This window comes from Channa argus, chromosome 20 (genome assembly GCF_033026475.1).
Source record: "Channa argus isolate prfri chromosome 20, Channa argus male v1.0, whole genome shotgun sequence".
Classification (NCBI taxonomy): domain Eukaryota; kingdom Metazoa; phylum Chordata; class Actinopteri; order Anabantiformes; family Channidae; genus Channa; species Channa argus.
The window spans coordinates 7,240,789-7,261,138 of record NC_090216.1 but is presented as its reverse complement, the minus strand read 5'-3'; the positions used below and the strand labels follow the sequence as shown (position 1 = coordinate 7,261,138).

General features: G+C 39.9%; 1 protein-coding gene across 2 annotated transcripts in view; it reads right to left on the bottom strand.

Annotated features, from left to right (window-relative positions):
• The window catches only part of LOC137105946 (carbohydrate sulfotransferase 15-like), a 31,472-nt gene extending 12,039 nt beyond the window's left edge, over positions 1 to 19,433 (bottom strand). Inside the window, exons 1-3 of one of the 2 annotated variants that reach the window (XM_067488796.1) lie at positions 19,176 to 19,433; positions 10,042 to 10,185; positions 841 to 1,437 (exon numbers count right to left, since the gene is read on the bottom strand). In XM_067488796.1, coding sequence (XP_067344897.1) covers positions 841 to 1,281 — 441 coding nt within the window. In that variant the 5' untranslated portion in view covers positions 1,282 to 1,437; positions 10,042 to 10,185; positions 19,176 to 19,433. The remainder of the gene's footprint in view (positions 1 to 840; positions 1,438 to 10,041; positions 10,186 to 19,175) is intronic. The other variant, XM_067488795.1, reaches the window with a different exon arrangement.
• Between the last annotated feature and the right edge of the window lie 917 nt (positions 19,434 to 20,350).

The following is a 20,350-nucleotide window of genomic DNA, read 5'->3' as shown; positions in this document are numbered from 1 at the left end:
TTCTCTTTCCTGTAGCACTGCAGCCATTTTCAATCACTTGTTTCTGTTTCTGTTTCTCACCAACTGAAACATTATCACTGGGTCTGATGTCTCACCAAAAAATGTCACATTTTTTGGTGAGAACTATACAACAAAGGTCTATGGTACTGTGACTCATAATGTGAAAAACAGGCTTTTTAAGGTAAATTAATGCTGGATCCATCCACAGCAGTATTGATTGTCCCCTGGCCACACTCTCCTATTCTTTAGCTTGTTCAATAAGAAATTAGCTATGTTGCAAATAACCCTGGCACAAGCCATTATCATTAGGATTAACCATTAATTGAGCCAAGCTTTGAGGTGAGACATTCACAGGAAAAAGAAAGCCAATGTGTTTGAAGACTCTGGTATGATTTTGAGCTTTAAATCCCTTCTGGGAAGAAAATAAATAGGTGGAGACACACGCAGTGATCTTGTGTGATATGAAGTATTTTCTAAGAATTTCAAAGCAGTTTTATCTCTCAATAAATTAAATTAGAAACTGCAATCAGTGGGAAAACGCACCAGCATGAATGTATTGAACCCTGCTTAGACAGCATGTCAGCATGTGTCATGAATAACCTTTTCATTTATCTTTTAATTACACTTGGAGACACATCTAAGATTGTCAATTAAAAGAGAGACCAATATCATACTGGGCCACGATTTGTATTATGATTAAATTAGAGCGATAGTTTTTACATAATAAAACACAGAGGTATTCATTACCGCAAATGATCTGATAATTTAATTTGACTGAATTTGCATCCTTAGGATCTCCTTATTTAAGAAATCAGACAGATACAACATGTCTTCACTCACATGAGGCTCACTGTTGATCAGGGCCTTAAGGTCTGGAACCTGGCGGCTGCTGCGAAATTCCATCTTTGACGTGATTGACTTGACCACCAGTTTGATATGTGTGTAATCCTTGATTGAGGAGAGGTTAAAAGCAAAAGGCCCCGGGCTGACCAGGCTGCTGAAGTGGTAGGGCGATGGGGTTAGGAGAAGGCCCTTTTTGTCTCCTGTCAGAATATATGAAGCCATGATGATGAACATGATGGTAATGCCAAAAAGGAAGCTGTATAGACGAATCTTGCGGAAGCAGCCCAGTGTGCTCCAGCGTTTTGGTAGTTCTCGTTTCACCTCCAGAACGGCAAACAGGTTCACGGGCCTGTCGTCCACCTCCAAGAGTAGAGGTCTCTTGCGGTAGTCATCCTTTGGTGTTCCCAGCAGGCTGTATTTGTAGTCCATCTGTGTCATGGTGTCACCAGCCTGCGAGCCCTAGGTTTGACAGCTCAGGCACAGGGAGGTGTTGTGAAGCAGGGACCAGCCAAAGAGGAGGTTCTGGGATCGTGCTGACAGCTGCTTTCCATGATGGGTTGTTGAGAACAGCCCACCTCATCCACTGACGCTTTCCTGGTGAAAGAAAAAAAGAGTGCAATAAAAGAGTTGTCAATATTGACTCACTGTTCATGTGTGGGCTGACGCAGCATCTTCCTGAATCCTTAGAAATGTTTAAGAATTCGTTGTTACCACTTACAGTACATTTTTCTGTTACTGACACGTTAAATATAGCTGTGAAATGTCAAGCGTTTTAGTGATTCACTACTGTGACAAAGAATATACTGATGGTCACTTCCTGTTAAAGTGCAGACTTGCATTTCGGGTTTATTTAGTAACAATGTTGTCACAGAGGCCAGATGCCTTCCATTTCACTTTAAGTGTACATGAAACCCCAAGAGTATACATCATCTAGTGTCATATGGCAAATTAAAACTATACTATACAAATTTAAATGATATTTTTATTAGTAATGTGTGGTGATGCACTCACCGCAGATTACATGAGAACCGCTTGAGTGCAGATGCACTCTTTTATTAGAAGTCTATTCCGACATAATTTTTTGTGACTAATAACTGACAAATCATATTGTTTAGGGTTAACTAATGTCACTGACTTCTTACACTTCCTGTTTAAAAGCATAGCATAGCAACACCCTTCACAGCCTCAAAGTCCGTCCCTATCCCCTCTGTGAACTGGAGTCACAATATGGAGTGAGCGATAAGGATGAGAGATGTATTCAGCCTGGAAACTATGAGGCTGCATGTCAAGACTCTCCTGGGGAAAGACATGAATATAGGAGATACCGGGTCTGGACCAGAGAATGGATTATATTATCAGAAAATAGTATTTCTCACTGTGAAGTCACATGGATCAACAGTCTCCCACAGATAAAAACGGGCCAATGTCTAAAGGGTGAAGGAACTGGGGATCTTTTAATGATAATGCTCGTGCAGCAGCGGCCTTTAGTTTTATCATTGAGGCTTTTTTATTTATTTATTTTTTGGGGCGGGGGGCTGTAGAAATAAGCCAACATGGTGCCAGTGAATACAATACAGCATAATGACAAAAAGCCAATGAAGCTGATGGTCGAGGACATGTTTCAAAGTTTGATTGGGATGAAGGCTCTGGCTTCATGTTTCACACATTCACAAGTTGACATATTATACCTGCAACCTGCTCTTGCTTGTGTGCATTGTAAGATAAGGGCACTATGGAAGTGAGCCATCGCTCCTTCTTACAGCTGCTGATATTGTCTGCACCCATCATCACCGCCCATGGCCCACACCCTTTGCGCAATTCTGTATTTGCTATGCTTTTGGCAGAGCTGATAACAGAGCAACTGGAGAGTTCCTGTCTTTGCGTTCAAGCAATGTCATTTACCCCCAGCTGGGCCCTCAGCATCATATCACAGCAGCAGTCCCTCCAGGAGACAGGTAGAGGAAAAACAAGGCCCACTCTCAAAGGACCAATTTTCACCCCCCAAGAAGTTTATTTGACTGTGACTTCAGTGAAAAAGCAAGTTATGAAGAATTCTGGATTCATTCCAAAAGGCTTAATCCACAGTTGGATATGAATGTGTTTTCACTTTTAGTCAGAAAATGTGCAGAATTATTTTTATCATTTGCCATTTGCTCACAAGTTTCAGATTGGATATCAGTGCTTTTATTGCATAAAAGTAGTTTGTATAGTAGTCTGTAATGTTTTTTTAAATTTTTCACCCTTTTCCAAGTAATTGAAGTCAAAGTCAAAAAGTCTAAAGATGTTTGCTTTTAGCTGAAATGTAATTACTGCAGGTCAGATGTCCTGTTCCATCACAGGTTTGAACAGTACACCTTGTAATCAATGTGCTAAAAGAATGACATTTTCTGGATTGTACTTTGGTAACAAGCTATTGATGAGTTTATACGCACATCTGTAGTCGTCATGCCATTAGCACTTATTGACTGTCTGTGTCCTTCATCAAGGCTGAAGTCAATTGAGCACTTATGCTCAAGGCCATATGAGAGAATGAAGAAGAGGGCATGAGGATATGAGGATTAGATATGAAGAGAGACAAGTCAGAAGAGAGAGACATAGAAGTGTGTGTGTGTGTGTGTGTGTGTGTGTGTGTGTGTGTGTGTGTGTGTGTGTGTCTGTGCATGGGGGGGGGGTCTACATCATTAACAAGAGAATGTCACTCTCAGAGGGACTCGCATCTAAATCAATCAGTTAACTGTAGCAGTGGGCGACTGGCAGCTTGACAGATCTGCTATATTCATAAAGCAAATACATTGCTCCTGTCTATCAAGCACAATGAAACAGCTTAAGTAGAACACAAATATGGATGCAGAGCAGAGGACAAAGATGCCACATTACTTCACCTTCAAATCTCTTACAGTAAAAAAATCACTATCTTTATATTATATATGGGTATCAATACTTTACATCATTTGAACATACAGTAGGAATTAATAAAACCATTTAGGTTTTCATAAAGTAAAAAAATGTTACCACAAAAGGAAATAGCCTCAGTTAGGCAGTCTACAAATCAAATAGTGTATGTTTCATTTGAATGGAATGGATCACGCAAATCAACCACACATATAACTAGAATTATAGTGATTGTAATTAACTTCAAAGACATTGGCATCAGTGGTAATAGCCTGCATGCTGTGCCGATGGGCCCCTCCCTGTGTGGTGCAAATTGCCACAGCTTTAATAACTCATCAGAGGGAGACCTCTCCAGACTGCTACCCTGTCATTCAGAAGCAGATCAGTAAAACAGGCAATCAGACAGATTTGTTTAAAGTCTGCCATCTACTCTGCTCCTGCCTGTCCATCTCCGCTCTGATAAAAACAATCTCACAAAGTAGCAGCTAATTGCCGTTCTTTCTTTTATTTTTTTATTTATCCGCTATGCAAGAAATCGTTTCTTTGTGTTTACCAGCTTCAATGCCGTATAATTATTGTATGACAAGCTGCAGTTTAGGTGGACATTTTTGTACTTTAGAAAATCTCAAACTGAAATCTATTGTCAACCACAAAGACTTTTTCTGTAGCAAATCACATTTCAAACCAGTTACATTCCAGCTTCCAGAAACATAAAAATGGCTGACTGGTGCCATAAACATGGCTTTAATGTTGATGTTTTTACATTAAAAAAGGTTTTAGCTTGGATTTTTGTTAGGTTATTGGCTCAATTTTATGCAATTTTATGAAATATTCCTTTCGTTCTTTGTTGTTAACCTTTTCACCTGCAACAGCTGTAGCTGGAGGCATTATGTTTTCTGGTTGTCTGACTGTCCATCCATCACATCATTGTGAACACAGTATCTCAAGGTCAGTGTGACCTCACGTCAGTCCTGTCCATCTGTCCCATTTTTGTAATTGAGATATCTTGGGAATACCTTGACAGAATTTCTTCACAAGTGTCTACAAGGACTCAAAAATGAACTGGTTAGATTTTGGTGTTCAAAGGTCAAATCTCAAGCTCACGGTTAAGTCACGTCTATCCAATCTCATCAAGCCTATAGCTAAAAAGCACCCAAAAAGAATGATTGCATCTGGCTCAAATTCTTTCTTGGACTCATGCAACAGTATATCCGAATATGAGTCTGGATAGACATGCATGCACAATGCAGCTTGACTGGTTCACATGCATCAATGCAGTTATTCTAGCTTTTTGTTTGTGTCTGAAATGATAATCATTCTTTAACGGACCGCATTTATTTTGTCTTACTATCAGCATATCAGAGGAAGTCTTCTCATATTCTATAATAAATATTTCTAGACAATGGAAAAGACACTGCACAGCCCTTAAACCATTCATTCTTCAAACCCCAATGGTGAATGATCATTTTACCTGGCTGCAGAGGGAGTCTGTGCGGTGGAAAGGACACTGTCCTACTTCCTTAGCTCTCTGGAATTTCAAATGGGGAAAATAATTGCATGGGCTGCTGATGGGCCCCAGTACAAAAATGTCTTTTTGTTTTTATTCAAGGCAAAGGCCCGGGTTTCTCTTTTACACACACAGGCTGCAGAGAACGTACTGCTCCACATCATAGAAAATTATTAAAATATTTTCTCTATGTGTTGATGTCTTCATTTTAAAGGGTTTTTTTCCTACTGGGGTTACACTTCCCCATTTACTATGGAAATTAAATGTTTCCTGCTTTTTTCCCCTTTACAAATGCTGCATGATTCTCTTGGAGACATAAATCTGTCCTCTGAGAACTAGAAGAGGGAGGTCTTTGTAAATGTCAGAGTATCTTTTATTATTCAGTGCTGTGTACATTATGTGTTTGTCCACAAACAAAAAGTTAATAAGCTCAAGCAAACCTGATCGATAATTCCAGGCAGAGTTCATGGAAATGGTTAAATCCTTAAAAACAAAATGATCTCTGGATATCCAATTTATAAGTTATATCAAAGGCATCCGAAGAAATCAAGAAATCACTGTACAGACAGTAAAACTCTTCTAACTTGCTAGATGCAGCGTATGCATGTACTGTATATTAAGTGTTAGTGTTGTTCCCACCCTATTACAGACACACAGAAACATGGAATTTGGCTTTACACTCTGTTTTATCTGTGACAGTAGTAGAAACAGATTAACACAAGCAAAGTATAAAGAACATTGTGCTGATGGTTTGCGTATCAGTGAAGTTCTTTTCTTTTTGTTTCCTTCGAGGTTTGGATGAATATAGGAATTAGCATCCAATGACCACCTGGAAACCGAGCAATAAACACATTTAGTGTCCTTCAGAATAGAAAAGCAGAGTTATCGTGTTCAGGTGTCCAAGACGACCTTTGACCTACTCTCACTGTTCTTGCAGGCAGTCTCCCTGTTCTGGCTTTTTCTACACTAAACTGATGACCTGCCTGTAAAAGCCAATTGTTGCTGAAGGGCTATAAACACACATTAACTTTGTGTTAATTTCTGAGAAACCATTTATTCCTCCTCCTCAAAAACAGAAGTGCACCAAAACAACAGGAAGTACTGTTGGGTCAAGAGAATGACAGAATTAGTCAGAAAAAAAGCACAAAGGGTGGGGTCGTCATAAAGTAAGCTAGAGGTAAACATTTTTCCACCAGGACAATCACAATAAGTAAAGTTCAGCATGAGGCCACATGAGTGTCACAGCCATGAGACTGAGCCTGACGTGACATCCGAGCAACCTCCTGACTGGTTGAACAGTGTTGGTGGAAAAAAAGCCACTGCTGACACTAGCTCTTCTGGTATGGTTGTTTTAATTTGCCAGCGAAATCTTACTGCGGCTAAAGCTCTCTTCCTAAATTGCGGAGAAGTCTACGCAGTTTTAAGATTTCAGTTCTGGTTTGTGCGTCAACGCTTTTATTTACCGTGGTAACTGCAAGTCTGCTTTGTTACTGCTGCAACCACTACACGAGCAGCAGAACAACAGCAAGTGTTTAAAGCAAGTCAGCGAGCCAGAGTTTTCTACACAGCAGCAGAGCACAATAAAAGGTTTTGATTACTGCTTGAGCTGAAGGTGTAATGGCCCCCACAACTCTTCATTTAACAGAGCACTGTAGCTGCTATTTACTCTCTTTCAAACATGAAAAATGTCTCACTTATTGCAAAGTGCAGCAAATGATGATTGTCTTGCTTTTTTGATGGATTTTTGATGAATGACTGCAGTCAGCACTGACTTCTGTGACAGATACAGTGTGTTTGCTGCAGCTGCTTTACCATAAGTCACTGCATGTTTAACCAGTTAAGGGCCTTTAATGTGCAGCAGCAATAGTAGGAAATATTCAGGTTGGACCATATCAGTGCACAAAGTGCTTCACCTTCACCTCATATTGCTTTACCTCGACTCATTCAGAATCACACACACACACACACACACACACACCCCAAAGATGGCGGTGCCATGCAAGGCACTTGGCTAACCCAGCATCAGCCGAAGATCAAACCACTAACCTTGGGATTGTTGGATAATCTGTCTACCTCTTGAGCCACATTTGCCCCAGTTTATTGCTTAATGTATGGCATTATTTTCTTAACTTCAACAATAACATTACAGCTAATAATTGTGTAATGTGTTACATAAATATTGGTGGCTGCACAGGGCAGCTGTAGCTCAATTGGCACCGCACACAGTTGTCCACAGGCCAAAGGGTCAGTGGTTCAAGGCAGCTACCTGATGTGAATGTGAGTGTGTGTGTGTGTGTGTGTGTTTGTGAATGGTTGAATGAGAAGCCACATTTTGAAGTGCTTTGGAAAAAAACGCTATATAACCAGAGCATTTGCAATTTGCCATTTCTGAGTACAGTGGATAGGACAGGAAAAGAGTGGGAAACCCTGATGACACTACTGACTACAGAGTGTGACGCTCTCCACTGCCACAATGAGCAGCAGCAATGCTTCAGTACCAAACTACAAGTAGCAGTGAGAGTAATGTGATTGAATATTGGAAGATGGGGCGTGAGATGGTGATCGTGAACCATTTCCTTACAATAAAAACTATTTCCTGGCCAGTCTTGTGCTCACTGAAGGTTGTCCGACACATGAATAGAGACCCTCATAATCATGACTTACAACGATCAGGTACAAGATTAAGTACATCTTTTATAATTGATAATCATGACTTCAAATAAACGTTTTATAAAAGTAAGGAGTGTAACATTGCTTTTTTTGACCAATGAGCCTAATTGCATATTAATAAAATTTTGCTGAATTACATGCATGATATATGAAGCTGCTGTGTGTGTGAAGGCAAGTGAAACAGGTCTCAAAAAGCACAACTGCACTGAAATGTTATGCATAGAATGGGATTTTCACTGATATTCTGACATATTGTTCCCTAACATATTTAATAAGGTAGAAACATCTGTGTATTGTTCCCCATGTTCACAAGTTTATATATTTATAACATAAAATGTTTCTTTGTCATGTTGACCTTTTGAAAATAAATGTTAAAATCAATATATGATAAAAGTGAAAATTATAAAACCTTAACTGTGGAGTATTTATTTAAATAACTGAAATCAATTGAAAAAAAGCATCATTGGTGTGCGCAAATGAAGCAAGACCCAGAGCAAGCTACCGAAGCGTGAAATTAATCCATTGCTTGGGAGTACAAGAGAAACATCTGGAAATAGAATTGCACTGGGCTAAATGTCTACAATGTGCCACAAAGCCTGCAAGACGGAGCCCTGTGACCTGTCAAATATGTCACTTCCTCCTTTAATGCCCCCAGGGACTACAGCAAATTCCAATCATGTAAATCACAAGCCTGTAACACAAGCAAGAAGGAGAAGATCAGTATTCATATATGGCTGAGTGGATTTATTGGTCCTATTACCTAGGGAGAAGTCATCCATCACATTCCCCCAGATCACACACACTGTTGACCATAAGATCAGAACCTAATTTCCAGGAAGTCAGGCAGCAGGCACCCCCAGGAGATCAGAGGACTCGGCCTTGACCCGACAGAGGAGCCGCCGGGTTAAATTATCAACACAGCTCTTGGACTCGCTTGCTGCAGAGGAGGGTGGCCTCTGCCCTGGATTCATAACTGCTGCTCAGCTTGGATCTCGTGCATGTGAGTCTCAGTTCAGCACTTTTTTCCTGACTTATCTTTTATTCATTGTTTTAATATCACTGGCAACCTCCCACAGCCAGTTCCTTCTTAGGTGGTGTTGTCATTAAAAAGACTCCACACGGAACACGCAGTAAAATGAAGCTAAAATGGGAATTAAAATAATTATCTCAGAGGTAAGATGTTAGATAAGAAGAAAGAGGAAAGGTCACTTATCTTGGAATAAAGTATAAGTACAAAAAAATATATCTTTTCCACACTTTTCACACTGTCAATGAAACAGCTTCAAATTTGAGGGGCATATGTAAAACAGTGCTGTTTGCTCAGCAGCTTCGAATGAATAATGTATCAGGATAAAACTAGATGTAGTGCGTCTGTAACTTATTCTCTGACTCTAGAAAATGTATAACCCAGTGAATTAAAATAATTCTGGAGACATCCTTATTTGTATATATTTTTCCTGCTATTGTTGATTTATTTTTTATTATTTTGGGGGGTACAACAGAGCAGAGAGTTTTTTTTTTTTTTTCAGTCACTTTAATCCATTTTTCCCCTTTAATCTCCCGTCTAGAATTTTGTGTCAGTGGTCAGATGTTGTATTCTCTTGATGTTGATTCATGTTCTTAGTTTGCAAAATGTGTTTGTGCCTTTCTGACAGCTTCTGGAATGTAGGTTGAAATAAAGGACATAGCAGAGACCCTTTAGGAATGAATAAAAGAGGCAAGTTATTGCAAGCAAGTTGTGCGTGTTTGTGGGGGGGACAAAATGGCAGAAGTTGTGAAATAGCACTTCGATTCATTGATGCTGGGTGCTGTGTAGGCGGATGTTTTTGGGATTTGTGAAAGATGTGCCAATTGGTTTCTTATTCCCTTGAGGTGCATCTCTCATGCTTTAAATTGCCAATAATGTGGGTGGCAACTGCAGGCGGTAACTTTTATATCGAGCACTATTAGCCACTCAGCAACATACGGTATCTGTTTTCCTAGAAGGTGGATTAAAAATGAGGTTTCTCACCACACAGCAGCTAGAAAGAGAAATAGTTGCTTTACATCAATACTTCTTCACTGGTATAATGTTAAGAATAAGAGAGAACCATAGGAGACAACACAGATGCTCAAAATGGTCCCATTACCTTATCTGACTTCTTTTCCTTTGTTCAACACCTGCTCCTATTCCTATTCTGTATCGTTATGAGACCTGACAGGCAGTCTCTCCACACGTGGACCAAAGTTCAATCTACTGTTAATCTTCCTTTCTTGACAAGAAGCAGACAGACCTGAGGGAAAAGCAGTTGGTAATTAATCCAATGGGAATGTTTATGGTTTTCAGTGGAATGCCTCTGAACCCACAGAGCAGCATTGATGGCTCAGATCCAAATCAGCTTGCAGAAAATCTAGGGCAAAACTATAATAAAGACCAAATCTTGTGGGTCTGACTTTCAAAACTATATTTACATTTAAAACAATATTACAGTTTTAGTGTTTTTCCATCTGCATCTTGTTTTTTAGGGCACATCTGTAAACACTGTTCTGTACTCTGTACTTCAGTGGTAAACCACTACAAAGATGTGACTTTATGGCACATCTGTGCAACATGTAAATATAGTATGTATTTTAGTAAACACTCAATCTGACTCACAAGAGGCAATAAAATCAAGAAATGTTTATCATGTGCTGCCAACAGAAAACAGTAACAGTGAACCTTGAAGTTCAAGTGGCCAGAAAAATGAAATAAAAATGAAAAACTTTTTAGACAGTATTTGACAGATAAGTCATCTGTCAAAGGTTAATTATTTGTTTTGGACGTAGTGGTGGCAGATCTCTGATTCAGATTTTGTGATCCCTTAATGTTTTATATAACACTAATGTCATGTCAAGTTCATTGTTTTCAGTGCTAACCTGACAGGGCTAGAATTATACTTACTAGTGACATATTATACACAGGCTGCCGCTTGGATAATCCGGTAAATCATCATTTAATTGTTTTACATCTATCACACTTAATCCTAATTGGCAAACACTTTACAACTTGATGGCAGTAAACTGGGTAATTACATACAGTTCTGTATTGCATATTACTACTACATAATGCTTAAAGTTAACACAGTGATTGTGATGAATTTCCAGATAGATCCTGTTATTCTTTCATATGGTACATTATGGATCAGTTGCTTATAATTCATTGTTGTCAGTAGAGACGTGAAGAAATCAGATGAAGACGGTATCCTGGAGTCATGCAGTGTAAGATGAAGTCTCTGAGGACTAGAAGGGAAAGTGAAAGAAACTCATTTGTTAAATCAAGTGAGTAATGAGAGAAACTTTTTTTTTCTCTAAACTTTTGTCAAATAAACATGTTTACACATCAGCCTGTGGCTAAAGCAGGAGGAAAACTCGAGTATCCCCCAAAACAACAAATCACACTCTTTTGTATACCCGGCAGTTTGGAGGATTCCAAGAGTAAGTCGGCACTATCAGAGATTTCTAATTTTTATTTATTTATTTGTTTGTTTCTGCAGATACAACTTGGATGCGTTTAATACCCAGCAAGGTACCATCTCCACATGGTGAGCTGAAAAAATGAGTTATTAAGCACTACACTTTCCTACCTGTGACTACGCATGCTGTGATGTTTTCTGAGCAGCTTCCTGTTTCGCCTCTAATTCCCTGCTTTTTTAACATTCTCCAGGAGATGGGTAGTAATCCTTGAGCAGTTGCATTTCACACCTAGTTAACAGTCAGCGCTCCATTTCTAACTGTGCTGAGCCCCTTGCCAGATAGGGATATGTGCACAGATTGAGCGTTAGCCTATGACTGCCAAAAAAAAAGAGTGAATTAACATAACGTAGTCTATTACTGAGTCGGATGGCTTACTGCTCTGCTGCTTGGTAAAGGGTCTGATGCAAAACATTTTAGGAGGGCTACTCGAGGGCATCCCAGTAGATCCATAATATTAACTTGGGCTGTGGATTTTCAAGTTATAAGATGGTGTGCTTTATCTTTTCCCTGCTACATTATGCGTGTGACCCACAATAATGAAGGCTTGGACAAATTCTCTAGGCTCCTCTAGAAAGGTAGGCAGGTTAATTCTCCACATTAAGGGTGAGCATAAAGAGGTCTCATTTTAATACGGAGGAATAATTGCATGGTATCTTAATTTTTAAGGTTGCCAATGTGCTCCACCTCTCTAACAGAGGGATTATTCACACTGTAATTTAAGTGTGAGGTTTAGCATAAAGTAAATCACCATATAAGAGTTCTGGTAAAGCGGCCACACACACAAAAAAAGTTTAATCAGAGTTCCACCTGCTATGCTGTACTTTGATAAATGGAGAGAGAGGTAGAGGTGTTCTAACTACAACAGCACATCTATCTTTCAAAGTGTAAAAGTGCCGGTGTGCTTCATCAAGGGTTCATACTCGCAGCAGCTGCCTGAACAGATATAAAACTCCAGATTAACTTGGCAGTGATAATCCCAAAAAAATTGTAGCTGCAGCAATGAAAAAAACATTTGTACAAATTCCTAGTGACCTGTGGGCCTGCAGGTGGGTCTAATGCTTCTGCTGGAAATTTCAAGGCTGTCTGGTAAACGGATCTCCATGTTGACCTTTGAACCAAGACTGAAACACAGCTATTGTAGTTTTTTTTTTAACAAATCTGAGCTCTTGATATGATAATGAGTCCTGCTCAAACTAATCACATCCTTTAACCACACGCTCAGTTACATTTACATGGAGGCTTGAGTGAAATTGAATTTGTCTGAAGTTCAGTGATGAGACAGACATGTGGTCAGCTGTGTGAAATTATCAGAAACATCCACAGTGGTTTGTAGGTCCCTCTCTCTCACACACACACACACACACACACACACACACACAGTACAGTAAAGAGAAATAACTGTGGTATTGAAAAGTTTCACTGTTGATAATTTTTAAAGGAGTAGCTAGAAGTGATTGGAAAATGAACGCATCTCTCCTGCTGTACATTGCTGAGGTCCCCACAGGTCTGTGTGGACGCCCATTAGAGTGACATCTGGAAGACAGATACTGAAGTCACACACAGACACAACCACTAATAATGGGTCCTTCTGCAAACCTAAGGGATTCCATGGCAACATATGACAGGATCCATGATTCAACTCTATGGTGATGGTTAAACATAGCTTTTAAAAATCATGTGTATAAAAACAGAACCATAATCATCTTCCAATAACCAACAGTACCCAAATACTGATGTTTGCTTTTACTTAATATTTTTAAAACTACATAATATTATATGAAACGGTATTTGTTTCTATTGGAATTTATTTGTCCTCAATGGAAATGACTGAAATTTGTTTTTGTTTTTTTATCGATTATGCAGAAATATGGATTAAAAACAGTAAAAAAAAAAAAAAAAGTCAATAATTTTTCTCAACCCTAATCCAAGTCTTTTTTTCTGGAGGAAACACATTAGAAACATGTGGTGGCATCCAGACCAAAGTCTGACCCTGTGGTGTGACAAGACTGAGACAGCAGTTTGCACTTTGGCAAACTAGCACCATTAATGTATGCTGCTTAATAGCAGCTCCTTTTTGCAATGACCCGCTGAACGCACATTCAACTATCACTAGATTACCCTGATATGTGAGAAAACTTTCACATGCTGATTAGCAGCCAAGTTCTAGACCAGGGGTCTCCAACCATTTTCCCCTTGAGAGCTACTTTTAGAATATGGAAATGGCAGAGAGCTACTTATGTGTTGTAGCATATGTGTTATGTGTTGATGTTGTTTGCTGTTTTAGTGAACCTTTCAAAATGTTGGTGTCTACAATTCACATTTTGCATTAAAACATCACAAAAAAATATTTAATTTTATATTTTTGTGTTTAGTGCATCTGTATGCATTTCTTTCTGTTGTATTCTCTTACTGGTATGGGTACCAGCGGCGGCTTTGTGCCTGCGCGTCATTTGCTGTTTGGACGTGGGACACTTATGAATTTGATTAGATATACATGTAAGTTCATTTGCAAAGTGACCAATTAAATTTGACTAATCAAGTTTTCAAATTTCTGTAGGATTCATTAACCCTGGTGAGCTACTTGGAAAGTGGTTGAGAGCTACTGGTAGCGCGCGAGCGATGATTTGCAGACCCCTGTTCTAGACATATGTAGACATATATATATTTTCTGTAACTTTAAAGCAGAATCGTGAATTTGCATTGGACACCAGATATAATGAAAACTTTAAAGAGCTAGTCTCACTGAATGTAAAAATGTGTGAAACATGTCTGCCATACATCTTTGCAGCAATTGGCTGATAGTATTTTAATTGCCCTTCAACTCACACAGCATCTGTGTACTTAATGTCTCTCTCTCTGCTCCCTTAACACAAATAATGAAGCAATAATATCAGTGATGTATTTAGTAAACTCTGATATTTACATAATTGTAACCCCCTTATTTTGTCTGCATGAGTTACTTTATCCTTGCACCACACAGCCTCATCAATCAAGCTATAACTGCAAAAGAGGGCTCACCAAACTCCCTCTATATGGCACAACTGGGTACAGATGGTGAGGGAAATAAAAGCCCTTCCAGTCTCTCATGCGTCATTAATATTAAGCAATGACCCCCAAATTGACAGCTGCACACAGCAACTCTGGGATGCCAAATTTACCTTCTTACTCAGCACCTCTAAGTCCCTGAAAGATGTCCAGGGTAAAACACAGTTTCATTTTATTGCAGGAAAGTGTCCTACACATCTGTAAAATAAAGGTGTTTCTAACTCAACAAAGCATATAGCAGCTTGTCAGCCATTTGTTAGATTCTTAATTGGGATTTTACACATCAAAGTGGCACTACAGTATGCAAAGTTGGAAATTGTACATGACTGTGTTTGTTTGAGTACTGGTTTTATGGGACATTTGTAAAGTGATTCCAAAAGGTTGGTTGCTGTCTCATCTGACATTCTACTCTCCTTTCGGCTTATCCCGTGAGTTCAGGGTCGCCACAGCGGATCATTGTCCGCATGTTGATTTGGCACAGTTTTTACGCCGGATGCCCTTCCTGACGCAACCCTCCCCAATTTCTACCGGGCTTGGACCGGCACTGCATTGCTGGGGAGGGGAACGTGCTGTCTCATCTGACATTAATGTGAATAATTCAAACAAGGATGTTTTCAGCACTTGAGGAAACATTTAGATATAAACTTCCAGGGTAGTGTGACGTCATTATACTCAGGAAGCAGATCACAGCAGTGAAGCTACTGTACAAGTTTCATATGGCCTCTTTATAATGGCTTTGGCCAGATTGACCAGATAACTAGAAAAAGAATAAAGCTTTCAAGATACTGCAGTGCTTCTGTTTGTTTACTAGAACCAATACAACTGGAGAATGCAGGTCATTCACCAGATAAAGCAGATTAATGTCCATCAGCATGTTGGCTTAATCACTGGAAGCTCCTTAGTTACAATGACAAATAGCCTCACACTAGTGCTTCAGACAGACAGTGTCTTCTAGAGTGGTCGCTCCTCCACAGTCACATAAATCCTGCCCAGTGATCCACTACTCTCATCAGGAATATATAACATAACTTCATTGGGAGATCAATCCATCACTGAGCCCCTGCATGGACCATTATTTCCAAAGACTAACTCCTACACTTTGTGCACAGCCAGATACCCGTCTCTACTAGAGATCATTCATTCAAAAACTGAAGCTTGCTGTCTTTTAAGTTGTGAGCTCACAAAAAAAACCCATCAGTCTGTCTATGAAACATTTTCCAACAGAGGGTTACTGGTGACAGGCGTAAAGCTAAAGATGGCAACTTTAAGAGCTGTCATGTTTTCATAGCTTGCTGAATAACCCAGGACTGAAGTTTTAAATAGACACACAGCTCAGCAGCGGATAGTCGGTTGGTTTATGTTGATGCAAAAAACTCTTATCTGCATACTGATGAGGTAGATTTAAGTATCTACTACCACTGGTGTGCAGTCCTCACTTTGTTAAATCCTTCAATAATATAAATGTACCCATTCTTAGTAAGTATTAAATGCCCAAACACTGGCAGAAGAGCTACACCAAAGGATGTCGTATGGTTTATATATTGTAGGTTGTAGAAAAGCAAAGTCATAGGTGGAAGAAAAATATTTGTAACTGTAGCAAGAAATTCTTGACCTACAAAAGAGGAAATTGTTTTTGACGCAGTTCTCTGACTCATGTTGAGGGGTCGAGGTTCCACATGAACAGTCTATGTCCCTTGTACCCCAAAGGAGCCACATCAAGCAGCACCGGCCGCTAATGCACACTTGACACCGAGCATCTTGACTGAAACAGAAGACCCCTAAAAGAGAGGTCAAATGGTTCATTTGAGAAACATTGAGTGCGGCTTCAGGCTCTCGGGCTGACTAGGGAGCTGTATCCCAGAGAAGGGAGGGAAAAAAATTGGTGCTCGAGTTATCAGAGCAGCCCCAGGATGTGTGAGTTAGTGGGCAAGCTAAAGGACACAGGGTATCTAAAGGACTGGACAAAGGATTTTTGCAAACGAGACCATGAGAGAGTGCTCTGTCTGCTGCAGAATGTCCCAAACAAAACTATGTTCTCACAAAAGATAAATGAAGGAAATGTGGGACACAAAGAAGTTTACAGCAAATTAGGCCAAAGACTGCAGCCTTTATTATTACTTCTGTTTTTAATTAATTTTGATGAATGATAACATGAGCAGAGCCTTGACAGAGTATGAATCTAGTTCCAATCTGCATGTTTTCCTAAGATTTGTAGATGGCAATAAATTTCATTTTGGAAATGAAAACGGTGTGAATAAACATTAGGACTAGCGTGTTTAATCTATGTGACATTTAATACAGGATGGCAGAACAATTCACGTGAAAGTCTTCATTTAGACCCCAAGTGTCAGGGCTAATGAAAACTGCTCCGCTGCACAAAATACGCAGATAATCCTGTAACAACATGGGAACAAGTCAGTCGAGCAAGATCAACTAATTTCCTGAAGCCTTCTCCTAAAAATGACCCCCCCCACCCCCCCCCACCCCCCCCCCCCCCAAAAAAAAAGCTTTGAATAATGCAGTCTGTATAGTTCTGAATTTGTCCAAACATGAGTGGCTTTTTAATGATCTGAAATCCGAAAAGGGCAACAGTTCTGTGCACGTTTGCTGTCAAATCCTCCTGCACTTTCATGTTGAAGTGAACCTAAAACGGCCGAATTGAATTCCCTAACATTCCACCAGCCATTTCAATTGAATTTGCTTCCCTTGAGAAATCTTCACTGAAGATTTCAATATGAAGGTATCCCCTCTCGTTCCTCTGTGTTGCCATAATTAAGAAAGGCTGGAATCTGTATTGAGAAGCAATGATGGAAAATGTATCATGCAAGCTGCACTTCCTGCTGTGATCACATTTACATGTGATCAAAGTGGTTATAAAACTCTTAACATCTTTCTTTTTTTTATAATTAATAGAGGAGCTAGGTTATAAATATTTATTCATAAATGTGCATCTTTTTTGTGTGCTCTCTTTTCTATTACGTCATGAGGCAATTTGATGTGCGGCAGCGTGATTCATTGTTTATGTACTTTTAGCTCTGTTAAATGAATACTTCATCAACCCAATACAAAGGCCCCAGTTAAAGCTGCATCTAAATCAAGAATGACCAGCTAGAAATATTATAGCTCAACTTATCTCAGACAGAGTAATTCATCAAAGAGCTTCAATTGCTCCACAGAAATATGTGGTGGGGAGAGATGAAATGTGTTCAAACACAACCCAGTGCCTGCGAGAGGCCACGCGCACTACACCCAGTCATGGCATTTAAATCATTCTAATCATCCATCCCACTCACTGTATAATAATATATTGCAGTGAGAAAGAGAATCCCCACCACATTTACAACGCCTACATCTCAGCTCCCCACACAGACTGTCAACTTGCAAAGAGCTACACACTCCCATCAAGGCACCCATACAGATAGATATTTGATATGTACTTTTTACGGTATTCACCCCAATTATTATCGTCGCTATAGATTATTTCTGTTTCATTTTGTTCACTCTCAAAAGTGAAAAATTCTCCGATTCAGTTGACTTTCTGTTTGCTACCCCTACATCTTAACCAGCTACCATTTGCCTAATTGAAAGCTCAAGTACAGTAATTAAAAGCTTGTATTGCTCTACACATTAACTTATTCAACTTGCAAGTCAAGAGAGGGAGAAGGGGGGTAAAGTGATGCGATGCACTCTGAGGGCATGTCTCAACCATTAACCATAACTTAGCAGCTCTCCCATGAACCCATACTGCAATAAGCATGTGTGTCTTGAGCTGCATTTCAGTGCAGCGGAGTCCGGTCTGCAAAATATAAGTTTAGGAGTCAGTTAAGGATGTGGTGGTGTCAACTGTGGGAAGCTTAATTAGAAGGTGATTTGATGACTCCACAGGTCCTAAACCCGCCAGACTTCATAACATCTAATGGTATAATTAGGAATTTGAGGGCAACAAATAAAATGGCAACAAATAAAATTACACTTTTGCCTCAATCTGCCTCATATTTGCCCCACAGCAGTTTGTGGTCTATTTTGTGTCTCAGGTAACACAAAGAGAAAAGAGGACCACTCCATCTCTCCTGAGGCTTCCCCTGCTCTCATTGGTCAGCAGGAAAATCTTTTGTTTTGGCTCCCTTGGTTGAAGAGCCTCACAACGCATCTCGTGAATGGGAGGCAGATCTCCCTGCACAATCACAAAGAAAATGTGCTAGAATAGTTGATTTCGGGTGGGTTTGGAAAAAGACCGACGCCCTAGAGAACTGATGGCGATCTGTTTACAAGCTATTGATTGATTAATGGGCGATTATTCGCCCGTGTTCATCCACAGCGCGCATTTGTGTATTTGCTATAAACTCACAAACAGCAGCTCCTTTTCCCACTTTAAACCCGTGAAAACTGAGCGGACTCTTGAGTTGGGATTAGAATACATAGTGACCCATTCATTCTCCACGGTCGGCGGGCGCCTCTCCGCTGAAAGGAGCCCGTTATGTTGGCGATGTCTCCGCTTTTCTATACAGGGCGCGCACACAGTCAAATCACCCAAAAACTTTTCCATTTCGGCACCGATGCGCACCAGAGACCCAGTCATGCACCCTGACAAACTGACGGCATGAACTTCAGCGGAGACATTGCAAACAGAATTCCCCAAAAGAAGGCAATGAGGGTTCTGACAGAAATCCAAATGCTCACTGATGAACAGCGACGAAAAATTGAACTGTGGGAAACAAAAACGTACCATGAGTTTTGAGTTCTGCGGCGCTCAGACGACCTCCCGGATCAAATAACTTCTCATCGCCGGCTCGTACATTTCCATTTGGGTCCCTGGTCACGGAATTAATGGCATTTGTAGTTCCGCGTAACGATAAATATCATTGCTCTGCTGGCGGTGACATAGGAACAAGTTGGAGATTCGCTCTTTTCCTTCTTCTCTTCTGCTTCTTTCTCTGCTTGAACCGATATGAAGGGTGGGAGTTATTCTCTCTCTCTCTCTCTCTCTCTCTCTCTCTCTCTCTCTCTCTCTCTTCCTCTCTCTCTCTCTCTCTCCCCCCGTCTGTCTGCCTCGCTACTGGTGGGGTGGGAAAGAGTGAGGGGTGAAGGGGCGAAAAGAGGGCAGGAGGCAGGGGTCTCCTGATTATAAAAGCTTAGGCAAACAGGAAAACGAGCCCTCCTTCCGTATAATGGGAAGAAACGTAGGCAAATACACATTTAAATAGTCAGTAAACGCTGTTTATAAAAAAGAATGAAATCAAATTACATTTGGCCAAACATGTTAGATCAAGAAAAACCGAACATATCAGCATCTTTAGGTATTGTGACTTAAAAGCTGTCACATGTATCTGTTAGGAAGTAACCGTGGTAAATCAATTAAGGGTCTCTTCCTGGCAAGATATAACAATACAACAATGCACCTATTCTAATTTTGGTTAACTGACCGTTCTGATTTCATTTACTGACTTCATCTGACACTCCTGCACTCAAAGCAACTTAGTAAAGAACCAAATAAAGATTATAAACACAATAGTCCAAAGTTCAGGAAAAATAAAGCCAATTAGAGAAACAGACATGTTTGACTAATTATACTAGTGAGACTATACAGCAGGGGTCACCAACCTTTTTGAAACTGAGAGCTACTTCTTGGGTACCGATTAATGTGAACGGCTACCAGTTTAATACACACTTTTGAAATAATAAATTTGCTCAATTTACCGTTAATTATATGTTATTATTAATAATTAATTAACTAATGAGATTCATCTATGTGAAGACACGGATCATGTTAATGATTTCTCACAATAACTTTCAAATGTGATTTTTAAAAAAGAATAGCAACAAAAAAATTTATTGCAGCTCATTGGTAAGTGGCGCTGTGGTGAGCTATTATTAGAACAGGCCCACGGGCTACTCATGTGG